This window comes from Pinus tabuliformis, chromosome 9 (genome assembly GCF_031772625.1).
Source record: "Pinus tabuliformis cultivar Carrire ecotype Pingquan chromosome 9, CPIR1, whole genome shotgun sequence".
NCBI classification, from domain to species: domain Eukaryota; kingdom Viridiplantae; phylum Streptophyta; class Pinopsida; order Pinales; family Pinaceae; genus Pinus; species Pinus tabuliformis.
The window spans coordinates 1,669,345,720-1,669,370,120 of record NC_142307.1 but is presented as its reverse complement, the minus strand read 5'-3'; the positions used below and the strand labels follow the sequence as shown (position 1 = coordinate 1,669,370,120).

The 24,401-nt window shown below is 38.0% G+C and overlaps 1 protein-coding gene across 1 annotated transcript; it reads right to left on the bottom strand.

Moving 5' to 3' along the window:
- Positions 1-272: 272 nt before the first annotated feature.
- Positions 273-2,567, bottom strand: LOC149155294 (catalase isozyme 1-like). Its single transcript, XM_089445261.1, has 5 exons — positions 1,752-2,567; positions 1,549-1,638; positions 944-1,011; positions 769-862; positions 273-651 (listed from the first exon to the last, which is right to left on the bottom strand). The coding sequence occupies exons 1-3, from the start codon at positions 2,550-2,552 to the stop codon at positions 967-969; spliced, it is 936 nt and encodes a 311-aa protein (XP_089301387.1). The 5' UTR covers positions 2,553-2,567; the 3' UTR covers positions 273-651; positions 769-862; positions 944-966.
- Between the last annotated feature and the right edge of the window lie 21,834 nt (positions 2,568-24,401).

The following is a 24,401-nucleotide window of genomic DNA, read 5'->3' as shown; positions in this document are numbered from 1 at the left end:
AGGTAATATTATCAGTCTTTATTTTGACGCTCGACTTCCCTAACGCTCACCCACCCGTTCGTTTCGACTACAGTACCTTTGAGAATCGAGATAAGGCATAAAAACAATAAAAGGTACACTCGAGATAAGGCATAAAACCAAATGACAATAAAAGGTACGTCTACAACAATATCACTTGTAGTTTCGCAAGAGCTCTGGTCAAAGAATATCTTTTTGCCGGAGCTATGATCCAAGGTTATTTCTTTACCTATTATCGAGGTTGACAACCGATATTCTTTCATAAACATTTCTCAACAGAATTTATTCAATTTGACCATATATGATACCAATACATCATGACAATAGACTTGTCAAAGTTCATAAGTAGGTATCTATCCCCTGGACCTAACAAATGTCCAATCACTGATAAATCATCAGCTGTAATTTCAATTTCATGAACCACTAGCACTATGTACTACAGTAAAAGCAGTTTTATCTTCACAGAGAGAATTCCTCTTTCTCCTGCCCTTCATATATGTAGAAAGATTAACAAGCAGCAGCATCCTATTATAAAATGTCGTATCCCACATTGCATGCTGCAGTTCGAACTTCTTACATATTTGCTTTCATGTTAAGGCGAGCTGCTATCTTCTGACCCAATGATTTGTCACACTGCACCAATCCATGTGATTAATAATTAATATCAATAATAGGTTATTCCAACGGATGTATAAAAAGGATCACAATCATAGTAGCTCAAACAAAATATAGAGACTCTGAATGGCAAACATGTGACCAGTAAGATATCCAAATACTGCAAATTTCATGGGTGACCCTAGGATCTGACAAAGCTGCCACCCATCGCTTCACAAAACGCTCTTGCCTGCAATTTAAAATCATCACTGTAATTTCTATCCATATAACAGAAACAATGAATTGACTACTAGAAATCAAGCCAACCTACCGTTCTGGTGCAAATGAACGATATCACTCTCCAGGTTGTTTGAAATTATTCTCCTTCTCTATCACGCACTGCAAATACCAAAAAATATCCAATATTTCTTAGACTTGCACATTTCTCTTTTGGCAATATTTACTTCCCCAATTTGTAAACGATGAATTTGACTGATGACAAGGCAAAGCCCTTCCTAACACTTAAATGAAATCAACTTATAAATTAAGGGAAGATGCATCGAATAGCCAAGACACAAAGTGGACTGAACCAACAAACAGAAATAAATTTATGATAAACTGAAAAACGTTAGATCATCAACTGTGACAATATATCCAAATCCAAGAAAAAGCAGCAATAATCTAAGTCATTGTCATCATAATCACAAAGAGAAAAACTATCGAATAAAACAAAAAGCATGCAATTAATAGTCTCCAAAAACAGAGTATTTTGAGTTTCAAACTAAAATAGTACAAACATCTTTTTCAAAAATAAAAATTATCAAGAAAAACGCCACTACGCCACATACATACTACAATAACGAACTGTCATTGTATCATAATATTGTAAAAATCACAGATCTATCACCAAATTCTGGAGAAGTGGTGAGATCTTACCTTCTCCCGCTTGCCAGTATGGGTATGGGAAGGAATGGGAAATCTCTCAGCATGACGAACTGGATCGAACCTTGATGGAAAGTAGTTGACCTGTAATTCCAGCAATTGTTTTGTAAAAATCAAATCTCTCCATGAACATTGACTCGATGTCCAAGTAATACGAGAGGTATTGAAAAAGAAAAAGATTAAAATTATTTACCAACCTCTTCATCCCTGTGCATGAAGTTCATGAATCCCTCATGATGATTATTGTGATGTGCACACTTGGGTGCATTGGCTGGCAGCATCAAATAGTTGGGTCCAAGTCGATGCCTTTGTGTATCTGAGTATGAGAATATCCTTGTTTGGAGTAGCTTATCTTCAGTGTAATAGACACCAGGAACAACAAGAGCAGGAGCAAATGCAAGCTGCTCGTTTTCAGCAAAGAAATTGTCAATATTCTTGTTCAAGACCATGCGTCCTACAGTTTGAAGAGGAAAGATATCCTCGGGCCAAGTTTTCGTAACATCTAAAGGATCAAAGTCATATTTATCCTCATCCCGAGGATCCATTGTCTGGATAAAAAGTTTCCATTCAGGATAGTTGCCTGCTGCTATAGAATCATAGAGATCCTTGGTTGCATGACTGTGGTTTGTCCCACCTACTACAACTGCTTCATCATCCAATAGACACTTAACTCCACAAGTAGGCCTCCAATGAAACTTCACATAGGTTTGCCTCCCAGCCTTATTAACAAGGGTAAAGGTGTGGACACCAGACCCATCCATATGCCTGTAGTTTAAAGGGATTCCAAGATCATCAAAGAGAAAGGTGAACATATGCAAACTCTCTGGGTGGTGAGAGAAGAAATCTCGAATCCTCCAGTCTTCTTGAATGTGACTTTTGGGATTTGGTTTCAATGCATGAACCATGTCTGGAAACTTCATACCATCGCGAACAAAGAATACAGGAAAATTATTTCCAACAAGATCGAAGTTCCCCTGCAAGAGAAATGAAAATCCCATGAGCTATATGGGAAAAAAAAATGGGGTAGCATCAATTACGGAATAATCCTTTGAAATAACTTTCAAAAATAGTCAAATATTTGGCCGAATAATGCAGCAATTTTGATCATAAAAAACAAATGCCTATTGCAACATACAAGACAAGAAACTTCAAAAAGAAAATGATCCATAAACTTTCTACTCGAACAGAGTTTAATAGAAGATGCAACCTCAATGATCAAAAACGTAGATGTCACTTTCAGCAGGGTACTACCTATATACCAGGGTTCCCCGTACTTGCTTTATTCTGTAAATGGCACTCCCATCTAAGGAAGGATTCATAAAACCAGTGTTGAAAGACTGAAATTGTAGCTATTGCATCAATCCAAAAGACGTTGAACACTTTTTTTATGGAGGCACCTTTTACCAAGCAGGTCTAAAGACGGATACAAGGCCTCTGTAGAGGTTAGCAGGGTACTACAAAGATACCAGGGTTCCCCTTACCTGTGCTTTATTCTGTAAATGGAACTCCCAACTACAGGAAGGCTTCATAAAACGAGTATTAGAAGACCAAATTTGTAGCTACTGCAGAAAGCAAGACGGGAAAAAGATTTGAATTACCTTCTGGCTAGAGGGAATGCCTTTGAGATAAGGTGAGCTCAATACCTGCAAAACACGGCACATATTAAAAAGGATTATAGCAAAGCTTTGTAAATTTTATCGCTACAGAAGAAGAAACCCTAACTGATCAAATCTCCAAAGAAATTTGAACCAAAGAACTAATCCCCACACAAAGAACTAATCTTTTTTTGTGGATTTGTTAATAAGTGACTTGTGGATGTGAGGGATGACACCTCCACCTGCTATGGTACCTTTGATCAAAGTATCAAGTTCTTCGTCTCCTCTAACAGCGAGCTGCAAATGCCTTGGGGTGATACGTTTAACCTTGAGATCTTTTCTGGCATTTCCTGCAAGTTCTAAAACCTCTGCAGTGAGATACTCCAGAATGGCTGCAGAATAAACAACTGCAGTTGCTCCCACCCTTCCATTTGCAGATACTCCAGACTTTAACAGACGGTGGATCCGTCCCACAGGAAACTGCAATAAGAACAAACAGTTCAGTCCACCTATTACAGGAATCTTATCGAGTTCACCAGAAGAGCGAGGTTGCAGAGCGCCAACGGCCAAGGGAGAAATGAAAGGCGTGTTTCGGAGTTGGGGAGAGGTACAGGGATCTGGTTGAAAGGTGCAGGGATCGACCCTGGCAAGCGTAAGACCAGCGTAACAGGAAGACCGAAATGTCAGAACTGAATGGGACAGATGTCAGGTTCATGAATTAACAAACATAACAATATCATAACAATGAACAGAAATTGCAGGATTTCCCGCTGAATGTGTGGACGCCTGTCAGCACGAGATTGCAGAACTCCCGGTTGTGCCGCTCTATTCCGACGCCACGTGTCAGCATGAGGAACAAAGGGACGACGAAAGTCCCTTTCAAAGGAAGGCCTATCGGCCTAAATATTAAAGTGAGCTTTAATGTAAAATTATATTATAAAAATAAATTAAAAGGTAATCTACGTTGAGGGGCACAACTGTGTCAATGTAACTAATTCAATTTTGTATATTTATTTGCTTGGTGTTGTTTTCCATCCATTACGGTTTAAAAGCGTGTATCATCCTTGCCTTTATATCGTATTGAATACCATCAAATAACTATGTCAAAGGTTTTCCAATAAACCTGAAATAAATCTGAACATTTAAATATTAGAAATGGTGGGAAAAGGGAATATATTCATTACTTAATTATTAGTTAAAGTTAAGTTATATAAATTGTTTTCTAATAGACCTGTAATAAATTTTAACATTTAAATACTAGAAAATGGAGGAAAAATGGATTATATTCATTACTTACTTATTAGTTAAAGTTAAATAAGTTACTGAGAGTATTTGGGTGAAGAATTGGTTTTTTAGTGAAGTGGTTCTAGTCTTTTTGATGTTGTAACTGATTCATTTATGATAATTATATTTAATATAATAGTAACAATTAAAGTTTAGAAGTTACCAATTTTCCAAAAAAAAAATTGTAAGTTTGGGAGGGACTAGTTCATCATCATGTCTAATATATAAAAAAAATTATACACTATTTTATAACCTGCATTTAATACAAATAGATATGTAAATTAATTTTGTTAATTTATTCTATAAAAAATACATTTTATTAAAGTATTTTATATGTTTATTATTTTAAATTTATTTATATATTTTTCATTTAATTATTGGTTAAATTTATCTCATTCAAAAGTCATTGGGATTCATCATGACGTATTATTCATTTTGGCAGTTGTATATTTATTTTTAAGTTGAAGATATAGTCTATATTGGAATTGGGCTTGAGGAATTTTAAATTTTAAATTATGAATGGTAAAGATGAATATTTTTAGTCTAAAAAATGATAAAAATGATAGTATAGAATGTATGTGAATGACTTTTTAGTTTCCTTAGTCTGTTCATACCTTTAATTTATTAAAAACTAATTAATGAAAGATAAGAGGAGCCATAATCATTAAAAAAGTATTTATCAAACCTTCCTTGGGTGCTTAAGGTCTCTTTCATTTGGAGTTGCTATTGAGTGTACACACATTAGTTTATACCACTTAGTTTATTAAATTTTTCCATATGATTAATGAAATGATTTTTTGTAAGTTTAATAGGTCTACATCTTCATCATGTCCAATATATCACCCGAGGACTTCAAATATCCTTCCTTTGACACTTAAACTCTCTTTCATTTGGAGTTGCGATTGAGTGTACAAACATTAGTTTATACCATTTAGTTTATTAAATTTTTTGTTATGGTTAGTGAATTGTTTTTTTTGTAAACTTAGTAGGTCTACATCTTCATCATGTCCAATATATCACTCGAGGGACTCCACATCAAGGAGTGTCTAGATCACTATCTATCCAAGACCGGATGAACTATGATTACTGAATTAATAAACTCAATCTGAGAAGTTTTTATATTTTTTAAACATTTCACATTTTTTTAAATATAATTTGATGATATGATATATTTTATCTGGTGATTCATACAATGTATTCATAATTATTTACAGATAAAGTATACAAATAACTTTGTAATACATTTTATGAACTATTTCAGTGTATTTATCAAATTTTAGAATTTTATCTTCTTGTTAATTATATAAAAATTTGGTATTTTGTCAATTATGATGGTAGGAAAAGTAAAAGTAATTTTCCAATGAAAAATAAAACCTCATATCTAACTAATTTGGAGATTAAAATTAGGTTCTAAATATGAGTAATACTTAATTAATAATAATATGATATTAAAGTTTTTAATAAAAATAATATTAATACTAATATTAATAAATAATAATAATAAATTATGTTGATTGGCCTCATTTATAAAAGTTGATTGACCTGTCCATAGGGTTGTGAAGAGACCTGATCGGGTTCTCTGATTCTCTGTTAATATACTCTATGATGTGAAGTCATGAATTCAATTCCCTGCCCTGATCAAGGTGATATATGTGACATGACGGGCCCCACCATGGTTACAAAAAAAGGTTGACTGACATATAAATAATGGAAAATGATTTAGTATGTGTATATCACCTGCATAAGTTGATTGACATATAAATGATGGAAAATAATATATTCTTTTTATATCAACCACATTTACTAATATAATTTGGCTAGTCATTACTTATTTAAAGAAACACATATTTTACGAAGAAATTATATATTGTTATTATAGGTTTTTTTTTTAAATTAAATTGAAGACATTTTTAAAAAATACATTTCAACAAAAAAATATTTTATTAATAAAATCTATCTGCAATAACAATTTATCTCACTATTATATAAAATTATTATTTTATTTATTTTTATTTTAATGATATATTTATAAAAAAATTAATTATATATATATAGAGTAAAGTGAAATTCTCTTTCTTTTATATATATATAGATATACACTAAAGTGAAATGGTTTTTTTTTTTTAAATTAAATGGAAGACATTTTAAAAAAATCCATTTCATAAAAAAAATATTTTATTAATAAAATCTATCTGCAATAACAATTTATCTCACTATTCTTGGATGCGGGTGGTTGTAATGTCTAACAGGTCAGGGGCTCGTCATGAGGGCAGGTGTCCGCCCGGACGAGCCACGTATATCAGGACGCATCGCACATGGGCTTACTGCGTGAGGCATTTAAGTCTGGAGGCGATGGGTAATTACAGTCGGGTCCTTTCGGCATTTACTGCCTTTCTTGATAAATGGAATATGGCGCTTCAAAGCCATGGCAACCACGCCTTTCCTCCGCAGTTTGTGGTCGCTTATGCTCTAGTTCTGAGGGATTCTGGCTCTGTGTTTGCTCATGCGAGAGGGTATTCCAACTATTGGGACAATTCAGGGAGGTTAGGCTTCTCCGTCACTATCCCGCAGACTGGCATAAGATTCGAGTGCCCCCATTCTCTGGTTCTGAGGGAAGACGAGGCGGGATATACCTGCGATTCGCACTGTCTAGAGATGCAGCGAGAACGCCAACGTTTGATTAGCCGGCGTGGGAGTGCCAGAGGGCGGGCTTCGTCTCAGAGGCAAGGCCCTCCCCTTCATCCTCAATTGAGGTTTCTTCCGACCGTCGGCGTTCCAGAGGAAGGGTAGTTGGTGGAAGCAGAGCAGCGGAACGCAGAGAGATTATGGACTGTGGGCACTCTGAGCATCCCATGGTGAGATATCGTATACCTTGCACTTTGTCAAATTCTACTTTCTTCATTTCAGTTTCTGTGGAGCACTGCAGCAATCCTCGAGGTGAAGATGATGCTATGCATGCCAGCCCCCCGCGGAATCCTGGGTTGGCACCTTCAATTGATATGCAATTTCCTGCTGTCGATATGCTGCGCCCTATTCAAGACCCGGGGGCAGGCCCAAGTGTTCCTGTGCAGCACAACATTCCTACAGAACCAGACATCCACATGCCTCCCAGATGCAAAACGGAGGATGCGCCGCACACCTCTGAGGATGACTAGGTCTCTGAAGAAGGATTTTTGTTTTTCAATATCTGCTCTCACCGCTATCCTACGTGCGTCCGGTCTTTGTCTTTATGTAATACAGTCCTTCTCTGTTATAGTGACGGCTATCCACAGTTCCAGTCCTTATGTGTTACAGTTTCGGCTAAACATGTTTGTCCAATGTCGGTCTTATGAATTTTGGTCTCATGAATGTCGATCTGGTTCAAAGTGTCGGTCTTATGTATTTTTGGAATGATCAGTCCTGAGCTTACTGTCAGTCTTTCGACAGGATTCACAGAGCCACAGCTCTGTTGTACCAAAGATGATGTAATTTTTGCCTTTTTTGTAATATAATAGCATAGTCTTATTCAGAAAAAAAAAACAATTTATCTCACTATTATATAAAATTATTATTTTATTTATTTTTATTTTTATTATATATTTATAAAAAAATTAATTATATATATATAGAGTAAAGTGAAATTCTCTTTCTTTTATATCTATATATAGATATACACTAAAGTGAAATTCTCTTTCTGCTCAATCATTTAGATGAATAAAGAGTATTATTAAAATAATAATATTGTTTTTCCCCATGAAAATTTCTATTAAATAGACGAGTCTATAAATATCGATAGGCATGATCTTTGAAGATATTTTTTAATAAAAAAACGTGAACTCAATTACTAATTTCAAAATCTAACAAAAATAAATAAGTTGATATTTTTGTTAAAACTGTTATATATGTATATATATATAGATAGATAGATATATATATATATATATATATATATATATATATATAACCATACAATTTTTTTAAAGGGCAAAGATGTGTTATGTGTCAAGCGGATGAGGAATCAAACCTTCATATGTTCTTCCATTGTGCCTTGTCTTTCCACATCTGGTATGAACTTTCTCTGTTTTATGATTTTCCTCACGTTATTTTTCCTTCGATACAGGTGGCCTTTAAATGGGGGAGCGAGCAAAATATTTCTTGGCGATCCTTGTTCATCATAACCGAAATGCTCAAATCTTCAAAGACTCAAAGGGACCTCTCAAGTCCTCCCTGCATCGCATTCTGGTTTGCCATGACATGCTCCATCAGGAAAATGCTGAGACAAATAAAGTCTCTAAAAATTTGTCGGATGAATTTCCTTTCCAGGTGCCTGGTGCTTTCTTTGATGGAGCCGAGAAAAACAATATCTGTGGTTGCGGTGTTCATATCGTCATGGAGGACAGCTTACAATATTTTCTATCTTGGTATGGAGGGCAGGGCTCAAACAGTATGGCCGAGGCTAGGGCCCTATCAAGGCTTCTTGCTTTTTGTGACTTTCTTGACATCCAAGATATTTCAATATATGGAGACTCAAAATCTTTGATAGATCATGTTAATGGGGATGGCCTCATTAGCAGTCCTCACCTTCTCGGCTGGCTAAGCAGAATTATGCACTTTCGGAACTCTTTCAAGCAGTTTTCAATCCAGCATATCCCCCGTTCCAGGAATGTCCAGGCTGACCTCCTCTCCAAGGAAGGCCTTGCGATGGAGCCGGGATCTTGGTCTTTGAGAGTTCTTCATGATGGATCTTCCTTTTTTATTCAGGATTATAGAATCAAGGGAATGTGATTTCTTTCAATTTTTGGCTTATGTAGCTCTTCCTGCATCACGGGATTGTGTCTTTCTTCAATCTGTTTCATATGACTTGCATTTTAGTTTTGGGTTATATCTGTCCATGATGTATAGCCGCTCAAACTTTTGAATACTTGTGTATATTTTTGAGATTTTGGGTCTGATCTCTTGGGGATCTTTCAATTCTGTTCTATATTCTTTTATAGCCTAACAGTTTCCTACTGTCATATGAAAATGTACTGCAATCTTTATATTATCTTAATATAAATCTATGATGATTTTTCTGTATGAAAAAAAAGCTTAAAAAATTAAATTAACATAATTATAATAGAAATTAATTATTTATTAAGAATCATCGCAAATAAAAAACACTCATCGATTTGAGAAGGAGAAAGAATCATAATACATCAAGTGATAATTGAAAATGTCGGTGATTAGAGAAATCACTTCTTTGCTTAAATGTATATAAATATCGAGAACACTCATTTATTGTAATACTCTTTTGTGGTTGTAATATTGTTTTTTTTATAAACTAAGTTAGGTTTATAGGAATGGAAAAAAGCCCTGAAGTATATGGGAATGTTTATGTAAATAAATATTTTTTTAATAAATAAATAATTGGATTGAAATTATTTGGGAATGAGACAATTGAATAGGAGATTTTTGTTAAAGGAAGAAAAACAAAAATCTCATTAGTAAAGGAGATTGAGATAACTTTTCTGTGATAAAATCTATTAAATTACTTAGTTGGGGAAGATGTTAATCCTGGAGAAGAATAAAGAGTTATGGGAGAGAAAAACGGGCTTTAAAGGAAAATTCTAGGCAGGTGGACATTGAGGACCACAAAAACGGTATGCTGCGAAAGGAAAAGAAATTGATCATGGAAGAAAGATATAAAATACTTATTGAAGGGATCAATAGAGGTTGTTGATTCACTGAAAAGTACAACTCAACTTGGGGTGAACTCGAAGATCTTTGTTCAAGATTCGGTGGAAAAAGGTGCAAAATTCCCAAGTGTATTTATGAAAATCCCACAATTAGATTTTCCATTATATAATTTTATGTTACATTCAATATGTGCAAACGATAAAGCCAAGAATATTGTCTATTATATTATTTATGGTGCAAATGAATATTCTTAGATGATACAACTAGGAATACTATCGGTATGGAATTAATTACATTATAAGATTAAGATTATAGTCAAACTGGTTTCATTATGGTTATCTTAAAATTTAGTGTACTAGTGAATAAAATTCTAGTATCTACTTGAAATTGTAAAGGAGTTAGACACTAGGTGAGAGATGATGGCACATGCATGTTTTCGAAAAAATATGTGTCTATAGGATTTAATTCATTTGTAGAGTATTAAATTAACACATGTGCTACTATTCACATAATCATCTAAGACACACACACCGTGTACAATGTCCTTTGTACACACAAAATTTTTAGCAATTAAATGTATGATGTGAGACTGAGAAGAAAAGGGCCGACTTCAAACGAGGAGGAATTTGGGGAGTAGGTTTGTGGGAAACTACAGATAAAATAACCATGAGCATTGGGACATATGTTTTTGGGTACAGACTCTTATGACATTGTCATAATTTCAAGTTCTTTGTGAATGAGTGGAACCGAAGCTATAAGGTTCGGAAAAACCAATAAACAGTAAATAAGCATGTTGGGTGGTACTCAGGCAATTTGATAGCCATAGAACCCAACCTTTTGCTAAATATTAAAGTTGAGAATGAGTCAAATGTTATGCTTTTATATTAATATAAGATCAAGTTATTGAAAGAGAAAATAATGAACCAGAGCATATTGAGTTTATTTCTTTCACTTGCACAAACGGAACTAGTGGAAATATTAATCTACCGAATGAAATTATATTCGTCAACCACCAAAGAAAATATAGTAAGCCTAGCATATCGTATTAGTAAGCCTAGCATATCGTCTTAGCAGTATTAGACAACAAAGAATAAAATGATTATGAGATAAACAATTTGAGGTGGGAATATAAACAGATTTATATTAGAAAAAAAAAACTAACAAAGTCACCCTAATAAGGGTCATTATAGCGAACCCATTTTCCACACAAAATATATCACGTTCAAAACATGAATCACAAGAGATTCAAATACAGGAAATTTCAGATATCTCTCCTCCATTGTGCCAAACAATAGAAATATATAACATAGTACATGGGTGTTATTGTGCTGCGACCACCAAAACTGTGGACTCTGTTGCGAGGGGACTCAGATAACTGAAGTGCATAAAAAATAAAATGTTAGTGGAAGGAGACCTAACTGCAATTAATGATTATATACCAACAATGAAAGTATGCCTCTATTTTAGAAAATTATTACTCATATTGACCCTCGGGCATATCATAGGAAGAGCCCCAATAACACTGACGAATAACAAATTTTGAAGAGGATCACGAAATTGGATTGAGCTCCAGAGATTTGAAGTAACCAATCTAGACGAAATAAATGGTGAAGGTAAGTGAGGACTGTTTTTCATGACTTCGTTAGGAAACATAATGCTCCAAAGGTATCTTCATACCTGCATGAGAAGGGAAAAAGGTGTAAGTATTCTACATTATGGATTTGAGCGAGCAGAGTAACCGTATCAACAGAGAATGAATGAACTTCATACCTGTACCAATAACCGCTGGTGTACTCCAACTTGTAACCAAGCAAAAAGGGATATACTTAGACATGTGGAATAAACTTGAGAATCTATTACAGGAAACAAAAAGAGAAACAAAGGTTGCAATAGATAAAGAGGACTAGCATGACTTGAATCCATCTTAGGAAAGAATATTACCCAAGAGAATACGATTCAACCCTTTATAAAAATCATGTATTGCCCCACCAACAATATTTGAGAATACTATAGCTTACCTATTGTTGCTTCCTCTCCTCATCCAAGGTCACCCAAGTGGCTAGGTTGGACTCCGCTGCTACCTATTTCAGAAACGTAACAACAGAATAAAATAAATTAGAAACCCCAAACATGTTTATGGCCTACTCAGAGTAGCAGAAATTAAGGAGGAAGTAGAAAAAAAAACAAAGGAACAACATAAGGTGCCAATGGGTAACTTGGCCGAGAAGAGGGGTCCAACGTATGAGCTACAATATAAAAATTAACCGGAAAGAAACCAAAACTAACACTGTTACCAACAAACGACAGACAGAAACAACCCCTGTGTGAGTAATGTAAATGTGACCGAAAGAACCCAAAATAACCATTATCATCCAAATGGGGCGGGGGGCTTGAGAGGAGAGGAGGGGGGTGGGCGGGGTAGAGGAGAGGGGGGGAGTGGGCGGGGTAGAGGAGAGGGGGGGGGTGGCGACACATTTAAAAAAAACCCCGAAATTTTAGAAACGTACCTTGCATTCTCATCCAGGAATTGGGGCGACTGAATTGAGGGGATCAGTTTCCAATGCTTCTTGTATAGTAGGAGGGAAGCACAAGCGTAGTCAACTCCAAGTGGATATGAGAACAAAACTGTGCAAAGAAAAAAACATTTAAAAAAAACCCCGAAATTTTAGAAACGTACCTTGCATTCTCATCCAGGAATTGGGGCGACTGAATTGAGGGGATCAGTTTCCAATGCTTCTTGTATAGTAGGAGGGAAGCACAAGCGTAGTCAACTCCGAGTGGATATGAGAACAAAACTGTGCAAAGAAAAAAAATGAACCCATAAAATACAACTACCAATAAATTATTATATCGAGACTACTGTGAGGTAACATTAAAGGAAGGGAATCTAGAATTGACCTCATATATAAAGATGGAACCCAAGCATACTGTCATCAACTCCATAGGGACATCAAAACAATGATAAAATATGTGGGAAGCTTTCACAGAAATACCATAGAGGGAGGGTAGGAAAACAATTCAGAGAAAAAAAGAAATTACTTGTAAACGCGTCAAAGGAACAAATGGTAGAGGCATGCAAAATTTGCATGCTTTCATTACATTTGTGTGTCAACAAAAGGAGAGATGTTGAGGATTGATAGGGAGCGATGCTACAATGCCACGAGACACAAAAGGCGACAACAAAAAGGGAACACTGACGAATGATTAGGGATCAAAAGGGGTTAGGGTTGTGTAGGTTAATCTCATCCCTTGATAGCCATCTCTTCATTCCAATCATTTAAACCCTGCCACGGTGGTTACATTCCCTCCATGTGAAGGATGTAGACAGGCGAGATCTGATTGCATGATTAATTTCCCAAGGCATAGCAGTATAGACAGTGTTGAAAATTAATGATAAATTTTATGAAAATCACATAACAATAGTACATAGGAGTTAATTCAGGTTGTATTACATAGTTAACACTATAAAAAAAATATTATAGGGTATTGCACAACCTTAGAGAGGCGCGCTCCACATAATCACATAAATCGAATTAATATTTCCATTGTAATCCCTATATCATATAATATCCATTTGGCTAATAGGGTATTCCAACCATACATGCTTGATGCATATAATAAACATAAAACTAAGAATAACCTCTTAAGTGCATAGTGGACATAACATTTCCAGGGATAAATATACTAAGATATACTTAGTAATAAGCTCATGGAATAAAAGTGCAAAGACATCTATCCTTTAACTCATAGATGAAGAATATGTTCGGAGGGGAAAAGGGTTCTTCACCGGGCGATTCCAAGCTGAAGAAAAACATGCAGAGCTAGGGTTTGCATAAGAAGAATAGCGTTGGGCACCATGGAGAGGTGAGAGGGGGGGAGTTCCACCCCCTCCTATAGTCAGGAAGTATCCAATCATTTCAAGAAACCACTGGAAGCTGAAAGCGAGGTTTTAGGAAGAGGGAAACAGGAAAATAGAAGCTCATAGGGACAGGCAGATACGCAGGAAGAAGTCAGACGAGAGAAGCAAATAGGAGGAGATAATCAAAAACCTTACCCCAGTAATCGAACTGGACCATGTAAGCCTAGGGCAGCCATCACACCCCGAGTGGTGTTAAGTGATCCAACGCTACAGGCGCATAGGGAGCACATGGCAACTTATGCAGTGATATGTAAATTCATGGGGTTATGGCCAATGGAGAAGGCTTTACATGTTTGGATAAAGAATCATTGGAAACCTAAGGGAGATATAGATCTGCACCTTGGATCCAAGGGTTTCTTCACTGTAGTTTTTACAAACATAGAGGATAAAGACAGGGTGTTTGAAGGAGGACCATACTTCTATGCTGTTGCAGGCCTCTATATGCGGCCATGGGTGACGAATTTTGTCCCGGAGCATGAGACATTCACTTCGGTGCCAGTATGGATAAGGCTCTATTCCCTACCTCTAGATTATTGGCAGCCAGAATCATTAAAAGCCATAGGCAATAAACTAGGGCATTTTTAAAAAATATCAGAGGCCACAATGCGAGGAAAATATACCTCCTTTGCCCGAATATGCATAGAGATGGACCTTTCTGGAGCTCTACTGGATGAAATAATTCTAGAAGTATATGATGAAGTATGGGTGCAAGCGGTGGACTATGAGCATGTTCCTTTCAGATGTTGCAAATGCCATGAACACAGGCATCTCTTCAGAGACTGCCCCTTAAACAAAATTGAGAGCAGAATTAAAGCAACCTTATGGAAATAAACTAAAATATTTAACAAAGTGGGGAGCAGAGGTAAAGGAGGGAGAAAGAACCAGAAGAAAATCAGCGAGGAAAAACAGATTAGTCATAATAGGTTCAAGGTATTAGAAGAAGAAGAGGAGCATGATAAAGAGAACCAGATACTAGAGGATAGCCCTGCAGAGAAGGGAAAGGATGATAGCATGGAGGATACACTTGAAAAAAACCAACAAAAGGAGGATCTATCAAACACTATGGAACTTGACAGGGACCAAGAGATGACCCCGAGCGAGGTGGGAACAAAGGATCATGAACTGCATGATATTCTTGAAAGGGAGCATCTCGATCTAGAAAAGTTCCTGGAGAATGGAACTACCAAAGGAATGGATTCGCTACCTCAAGAGGAGTTTGATAGACTACAACAACTATTCCTCTGGAGAACTCAGGTAAACGTTTCGGGGGTCAAAAGAAACCATGATATTCAGGACAACGGAGGGGTTAAAACGATGGAGGGAACATTGGGACAAGCTTCCAAGAACCCAGGCATGAAAAGAGGAAGGAAAAAATATAATGAGATGCTGATAGAGTGTGGAAAACTCATGATCAACTCAGGTAAGATGAAAGACCTAACTAGTTACTCATTTATAAATCTTTCTCAATGAAGCTCACAACATGGAATATTAGGGGTCTAGGAAGTAAAAGGAAACAAAGAAATCTTAGCAATAGAATGAAAGAAGAAAAAACAGATATGGTTTTTATCCTAGAAACAAAATGTTCAATAGACAAAATAAGAGAGATACATAGCAAATGGCTTATCAAATATGAATATCTAGAAGTTCAAGCAGACAAAGTAGTAGGATGAATTCTCACGCTTTGGAACCCTCAGAAACTTGATATCCTAGATGCTGAAGCATCCATGAACTATCTATCAGTGGTCATCGAACCTTTGGGGGACAATGAAGTTTATTTGCTCACAAATATATATGGTCCACAAAAACCGGAAGATAAACTCAGACTTCTAACCTCATTGGAGGAGTTAAGAGAAAGACATTTGGGTATCCCCTGGATTCTAGGAGGGGATTTTAATATGATTAGGTCTCTATCGAAAAAAAATGGTGGGACCAAATCACTAGGCAGAGATTCCATAGAATTTCAGAATTTCATAAACAACATGAGGCTAGTAGATACAGAGACAAGTAATGGTATCTTCACCTGGAATATTAACAGGGGAGGAGCATCTCAAGTGGCCTCTAAACATAATAGATTCATTATCTTGGAGGACCTCATCCTCATAGGCCATAACTTGTCAGCTATGATACTTCCTTTTGGAGGCTTAGACCACTGGCCTATTCAACTTGAAGTGTCCTTCATAGGAACTCCAAGAAATACACCTTTCAGGTTTGAAAACATTTGGCTTACCCATCCTGAATTCATTGGAAATATTAAAGATGGTGCACAGAAGATATGCAAGTTCAGGGTACCAAAATGTTCCTTCTGCATCAGAGATTGAAACACGTCAAACACAGGCTTAAATATTGGAATAAGAATGAATTTGGCAATATATTCAAAGCCAAAAAAGCAGTTGAATGGAAACTACAGGAAATTAGCTAGACCATCATCACATAGGGCTTCATCGAGGAGAGTAAGGAACAAGCTGACTATGTTCAACTAGAATGGGAAGGCTTATGCAAGCAAGAGGAGATCTTCTGGAAACAGAAACCGAGGGTACAATGGTTAAAAGAAGGAGAAAGCAATATAAGGTTTTTTCACAAACCCACCATGGATCATAGGTCTCATAACATGATTTCAACAATCAAAGATACTCAAGGAAAACAGCTCACTACACACCAAGAAATAGAAACTATTATGGTTCAACATTTCCAAGGCATAGTCGAGGAGCCTCTCATAGACAGATCAAAATTTATCAAGGACTTCACAAAGCACATTCCTAAGCTAGTGACAAGAGAGGACAATTATAATCTTAACAGACCAATGAATGAAGAGGAAATCATCGAAGTCATCAAAGAAATGAAAAACGGGAAAGCTCCAAGTTCAGATGGTTTCAACGGTGACTTCTTCAAAGCATGCTAGGAAATAGTCAAGCAAGACATCCTCGATGTGGTAGAGGACTCAAGGAAAAACAAAATTGTTTTGAAGGCGCTCAACACCTCTTTCATAGCCCTTTTCCAAAGCAGGAGAATGCCATCACACCAGATAGATTTAGACCCATAGCATTATGTAATGTGGTGTAGAAAATTATTTCCAAAGTAATTGGGAACAAACTTAAGCCCGTTCTCCCAACTCTCGTGTCTGAGGAGAAAACTGGATATGTGGAAGACAGGAAAATTCTTAATAACATCATTCAAGCTCATGAGGTGATTCACTCACTTAAGAGCAATAAGCAGGCAAGTATGATCATTCAGCTTGACCTAGAGAAGGCTTATCATAAGCTGAGCTGGGAATACATCAAGGAAGTACTGATAACATGTGGCTTTGACCATAACTGGATAAGATGGATAATGGCCCTTGTAACCACCTCAAGCTTTTCAATCCTGCTAAATGGCTCACCATCTAAGACCTTTAAGCCCTTGAGAGGACTCAGACAAGGAGATCTGCTCTCACCCTTCCTATTTATTCTTATGATGGAAGGGCTAGGCAATGCAATTAAAAATGCCAAATTAGAAGGAAAAATCAAAGGTCTTAAACTCACTATAAATGGGGATGCCTTGACCCATCAACAATTTGTGGACGACACCATGCTGCAAGGTACACCCACGCTGAAGGACGCTCAAGCCTTCAAACAAATCCTGAACAACTTTGTTATGGCTGTGGGAACAGAGATAAGCCTAAACAAATCAAAGATTTTCTTTTTTAATACTAATATATCTATTCAGGGAAACCTCACCAGAATTCTAGGCTTCCAAAGAGATATGCTACCCTCCAAATATTTAGGAGTACCTCTAATAGACAAACCTTTGAGCAAGGTAGTTTGGGAGCCGATTAATAATAAACTACAGGACAAAATTTGGAAATGGACAAATAGATATTTGAATTTAGCAGGGTCCAACTAGTGCTTACAAAAGTTATCCTACAAATTGTCCCCATCTACATGCTTTCAGCCCTTCCAGCTCCTAAAGGAGTAATGCAACACATTAGAAATATCCAAAGGGATTTTCAATGGGGCAAAGGGGAAGAGAAAAAGAAATGGGCTTTGGTAGCCTGGGATAAGATATGTAAACCAAAGATACATGGCGGTTTCGGACTTGATGACCCTGAAACCCTAAACAAAGTTTTGGGGGCAAAACTATGGTGGAGATGGCTAAAAGAATCAGTTTCCCCTTAGGCCAAAGTTTGGAAACATAAATATGCAAACAATTGGCAAGAAAGGGATTACATTAGGATGTCTGGACTCATCAAAGGCTCCCACATCTGGAACAAAGCTTGGGAGAATAGAGCCATAGTTCAACAACACAGATTCTAGGAGATCAGAGATGGAAACCTTGCTTGGTTTTGGGAAGGTAATTGGCAACAGGAACCTAAACTGTTAAAAGAAGAATTTTCAAATCTCAAGAATGATGCTAACGACAAAGGGTTACTTAGAGTAAATGACTTTTGGGATCAGGACAATAGTGATGGAAAATGGAGAGTATGGAAGAACCTAGTATATAGTGATGACTCCCCGTTGAAAGCCCAGGTAGAAGCTCTTACAGTCATCTTGTAACAGAGAAAGATTTTGAAATAAACATCTTCAGACCAACTAAGATGGGGTAAAAATAATGAAGGCAACTTTAACCTCAAAGAGGCCAAGCGAATAGCCCTGGGGCTCGACTTCCCAAACACTGATAAGGTATGGAAGGACCTATTGTAGAACAAAAACTGGATGAAAATTAAACTATTCATGTGGTTAATGCAGCATAAAAAAAGTCTGACTTGCGAAAACCTTAGGAAACGAGGGGTAGCTAGTCCATCTAGATGCCAACTATGTGAATTACAAGAAGAAACTACGGAACACCTTCTCAACCTTTGCCCATTCACCTCCACCTTGTGGAATTGGGTGTCTTCAATCTTTAGACAAACAAACAGGGACATTGGCAGCATCACCTGTACTTTGAAGAATTGGAGGAAATATTTCTCTGCAAATAAAATAATCAACCAAGTGTGGGCTTTGGTTCCAGGCTTTATCATCTAGGATGTCTGGAAAGAATGCAACAACAAAGTCTTCAACAACAGGATTGGGACACCCCAGAGCATCATGGATCAGATTATAAGATAGCTCAAAGAGACTATAGGAACCCTCATAAAAAACCTCCCTGGAAACCAACCTCAGGATGAGGATGAGAAGATACTTCTAAATTTGGGACTGCAAGGGCTTTTCCCCCAGGGCACAAACAAGATTGTGAGTCATATAATAGCTGATAAGGAATTCTGGCAACCTCCACCTCAGGGTTTTATGAAATGCAATATTGATGGAGCCTCTAAAGGAAACCCTGGTATGGCTGGTTATGGAGGAGTCATAAGAGATGAAAAGGGTTTCATAAAAACCATCTTTCACATTCATTTGGGGAAGGCCACCAATAATATGGTAGAGCTTATGGCCATGGAGCATTGCCTAGAAATCTTGAGGGACTAAAATTTACATAACACCATAATTGAAGCTGATTCCGAATTGATAATTAATTCAGTCAAGAAAATCGACAATGGCTCAGCACCAAACAAAGTGTTGAGACACTGGAGGTTACTACAGGTATATCAACATATTTAAGCCCACCTAAAAACCATGAGAACCCTTAGTTTTATCCATGTGCGCAGAATAGCCAACAGATTAGCAGATATCTTGGAAAATGAAGGCATGCTCTGTTCAAAAAGCAATATAAGATATGACTGGATCAGGACTCCCCAAGGACATTTGCGGGAAGAATGTTCCAGACAGGCGACCGTAGACAGAGATTTGTATCAGAGCAAGGTAAATAACTAGGATGAAGACTGATGGAGACAGAGGAGTTTAGGTCCACAGGGGTCTGTGGCTTCCTTCTGCCAATTCCTTCTGCAGCTTCTCTCACAGGTCTATAACTTCTAACTCAATATTCGAGTCCTTCTGTCGATTCCTTCTGCGGCTTCTCTCACAGGTCTGTGACTTCTCTCATAGATCGAGATCCCATCAGACGCCAACGATACGTGAGTCTTCCAACTTTGTCTCAATCATTCTATCCCGCTAGTGAGTCTTCAAAGGTCTGCGGCTTCCTTCTGCCGATTCCTTCTTCGGCTTCTCTCACAGGTCTGCGGCTTCTAACTCAATATCTGAGTCCTTCTGCGAAGTCCTTCTGTGGCTTCTTTCACAGGTCTGCGGCTTCTCTCACCGATTGAGAGCCCATCAGACGCCAACGATATGCGAGTCTTCCAACTTCGTCTCAATCATCTATTTAGCCAGCGCTCTGAATTTTCAGTCCACGAAGGTTGGTAAGAAGCCTAAGGTTGATAAGAACCCTAAATACATTTTTGATTGTTGCTATGTAATTTTTTGGGAAGTTTGAAATAGATTAGGGTCTGCGGATCGATTGGGCTCTCTAAGTTCTGCGGCTCTCCAAGTTAGATCTAATAGGTTTGTGGCTCTCCAAGTTAGATTGCGGCTCTAGATCTGCCGGGTATGAACTAATAGGTCTGTCGATTCCTATGAAGCCCTTAGGTTTTATATTTCTCTAGATTTGCAGCTCTATTGAGGTATAGAGCAGCTCTCCAAATCTGCATCTCTCCAAGTTGTAGATCTACCAATTCTGTAGCTTCTCTTCGACAATCTTTGATACTCAGCAGGACAACATTTTCCAGATGGCTCCCAACTTCGCGAAAATAGCTGTTGGCTCAGTTTTGTCTACCTCTGGGGGGCAAGCTCCTACCCATATCGTCAGTGAAGCCCCAGCTCCCACTGTCCAGGTGGTCCAGGCCTCACTCGATGAGGCTTTGAAGTTCTCTGAAAGTGCCCTAATCTGTCGATCAATGGTTTTTTACTGCGGCTAACAACTCTCCACAGTTGGATCTCGGAGGTATGGAAGCCTCTAATTCCTGATGCAATTAATATCTACCCTTGTGCTGGGGTCTCTTTATAGTAGATTTTAGAAACCCTGAAAGCAGACAATGTATTCTAGATTCCGGCCCTTGGTTTTGGGAAAAATCAAACCTATTCATGAGGCCATGGAACCCATCATTCGATCCCTCAACAACAGTGATAATGTCAGCACCAGTTTGGGTGAGATTGCCAAACCTACCCATGCATCTCTGGAATTTCTCTTCGCTAAAATCCATTGGAAATGCAATTGGGAAATTTTACTGCAAGTGCCCAGAAACAGAGGAATATGTCAGTGTTGGACACCTAATCCTAATGGGTTAGTGTGGAAGTCGAATGGACAAAAGCAGTCCAAGAGACCTTGGGATCTGAAACCCAAGAGTCACATATTGTACTATAAATGTATATCTGATGTTAATAAAAAAATGTACTCACATGATTTATCTTTCCTATTCTATGTTTCCCATGTGTGTTTGACATGGTATCAGAGCGGGCGAATTCTGGCCCGGCTCATAGTTGAGCCATTTGTTTTGTGGCCTCTATGTGCATATCAGTTATGACATTTCTGTTCACTGTCCATAACACTCCATTAATTCACTGACAGTCAGAAATTTAATGCTTTTACTCTGTCGATTCCTTGGATTATCTCTCTGTTGTGCCTAATCGAAATTCATGCACATATATGCGTTTTTTCTGCCAAGACTGTGCGTTTTGTCTACACTGCGCACTCTGACATATGCGTTTTTAAGTAAATGCTCTCGCTGCCCTAGGTGCTCCGCCATTTGCCCAAAGATGATAAGGATTCCGTCGTCAGAATCGACAGAGACAGTGAGAGGTTCATTCACTTTTTGAATTAGCTCCTGCGCAGGCCGATTTCTTCTGCCTTAACGGCTTTAATGCTCTCTGAGTGATAACGCCTTGCATACCCATCGAATACCAATGCTTCAGCACTGTTCTGCTCTGCCTCTGTCGTTCTGTCCACTGACACACTGCAATTGTTCGACCTGCCGGATTCTGGTGAGCTGGTTCCGTTGAACGATATCCAAATGCTTCCTCTTTTCAAAGACCATATGTGACCGCTTCTTTCCAGAAATTCGGTATTAACGGATAATCGATTCCTGAGCCACAGTTATATTTGGCTATTCTGACAAATAAAGTCTTGTTCCGGGGTTAATCTGCAGAAGAATTCGAATTCTTGCGCTAGAATCGAACAACGAACGTGGCCGTAGCGGAAATTTTGATGAACTAAGATTGGACGGTAAACCACCCCCGGTTCACCGTGAGAGTGGATTTCTTTTGATCTTCCGCTAGCGTTCGATGGTTCACTGATTTCCATCTTCCAGTTTGGTCAGGAGGAGGGCGCCTTCACAAAATGTTCGTAATTGCTTCTTCTGATGTGAGATGCTTCCCTGCGAGTTTGTGAATCGACGAGATTCTCAAATCTGTTGCGTAGGAGATTGGGATAAACCTCCCCCGGTTCGATCTTGCCGCAGAAGAAGCCAGTTTGCCCTGGTGTGTCCCCCAGCGTAACGGAGCTTTCCATAGCCGGGGCGGGGAAGAATCCTTCCACCATATCTGCACAGGAACTTAACACGATTTGAACTGCAGCTCTCGTCGGATTTCACAGAAAATTGATCGTCATATTCTTCTGTTATAGTCGTCTGTTCCTCCATTCTGCAAGGCATAATTTATAAAATGAAAAAGTAAAGACTGAGAGAGCAATAAAGAAAACGCTCGGATTGAAGATAAGCCCAAGCTCTGTGCGGCCAGCCCGCTATTTAACGACTCACCTTCAGAGGCTCAGAGCAGTGAAGCGTGAGCGGTGTAGCTGCCAGAAAATTTGTAAGATGAAATGAAATTGCAGGAGTTCAAACTCAGCGGAGGACCAGGTATTCTAAATTCACTCAGGCAATAATTTCATTATCTTCCAAAACTGTTTATTGCTTCTGTTGGGAAGCCGAGCGATATATATATATATATATATATATATATATATATATATATTGATATATTGCATGTGCGTTGAGCTTGGATTCATATTATTGCGTTGGCGTTGTAAGTGTGTTTGGGGATTGTTCGATTGCAAGAGCCAGCGTTCTAGGCCCGGGTCCATGAATTCAGATGGGTTTCCGATTGAATCATCCCATCCGTCATCCACAAGCCTGAGTTGTGGAATCACCTCCCTATGTTGCTGCGTCTCTTCTGGATTCTAGTTCTCCATCGATTATTCTTTGCACACCTAATGTTTTGATTCACCACCTCATTTTCCCCATCATGGTTGGTTTCATAGTTGTCGGTGCATAACGGCCCTTACTCTCCACGTATTACCTTACGTCTCATCTCTATACACAACTTGAACCAAGGACAGTCGAACAGCCTACGGAAGTTGAAAAGTTTGTGTCTCTAAAATCTGTGTCTGGAACTCTATGGGGCTTACACTGACTGTTTGATTCTCCATTTAATAAAGTAGTTTTCATCCTTGGCAGTGGGGAAAATAAGTCACCTTTAAAGTCATAATCGATTATTTGATGCATGGATCAGTTTCACACTCAATGGATAACATTTGAAGTCACGAGTGCACAGTGGCTCATATAGTGCACGGTGGTTTTGGACTGGTGCGCATCGAGGCATGGTGGAAAGACAAACGAGGAATAAGGAAAGCTGTCGTCCATTGGTATACACGCGCATTGCTCCTCCCATCAAAGTCTGTTGAAACGAGGAACGAGGAATGATTAAACCGATGCGCTGTCCATTGAATGTTTTGCATTATTTTTGTGTTGTCCTTATGTGTTGTATAACACTCTGGTGAATATTTGCGCTGTCTTGCATTGCGGTCTTACACTCAGAGCGCTGTCCATTAACACTCAGAGCGCTGCCCATATATTTATATGTGTTCTTTAACGCTGATCAGTTTTGAGTATTACGTTGAATGTGTTGAATGCCTGTCTAACATGGCAGCTTGAAAGCTCGTGCGGGAATCTCACACTGTTTGGTAGCTCAACAGCACTTACAGAGCCTTGGCCTGGGCTCCCACCTTGCTCGTCTCATACTCATTGCAAAATTTGACAGTAAAACCAGCAGATGCCCTGGCACATTTGGTAACGTTACAGAGTGCCCTGTTTCCTTGTGTAGAATTGTTGGAGAATTTGATCAGATTTGTAAGCTGCGTTGCTCTCATATATTTCAATATATGATGAAGTCCTCAATAGAAAGAAACTGTGAAATATAGAATAGCGGCAGAGGTTTTCTGATTCAAAAGGGAAGGAGTATTTGAAGGATCCAAGCAAGTTTGCAGTTGCTGTTATCCCAGTTGTGGAACTGCATTTAAAACTCATTATAGTTTCTGTTCCTTGATTCATTTGCTGCACATTTACAAAGGATTTTTCTGTTTCTTTGTACTATGAGTGGTGTTACTTTTACTCATTGGGTCATAGTTGTAATCAGTCTTTTAAAGGGTTGTAATTTTGACAATGAAGAATATGCCTCAAATTACTGAAATATTATAGTTCTTAAAAACTCTGATATATT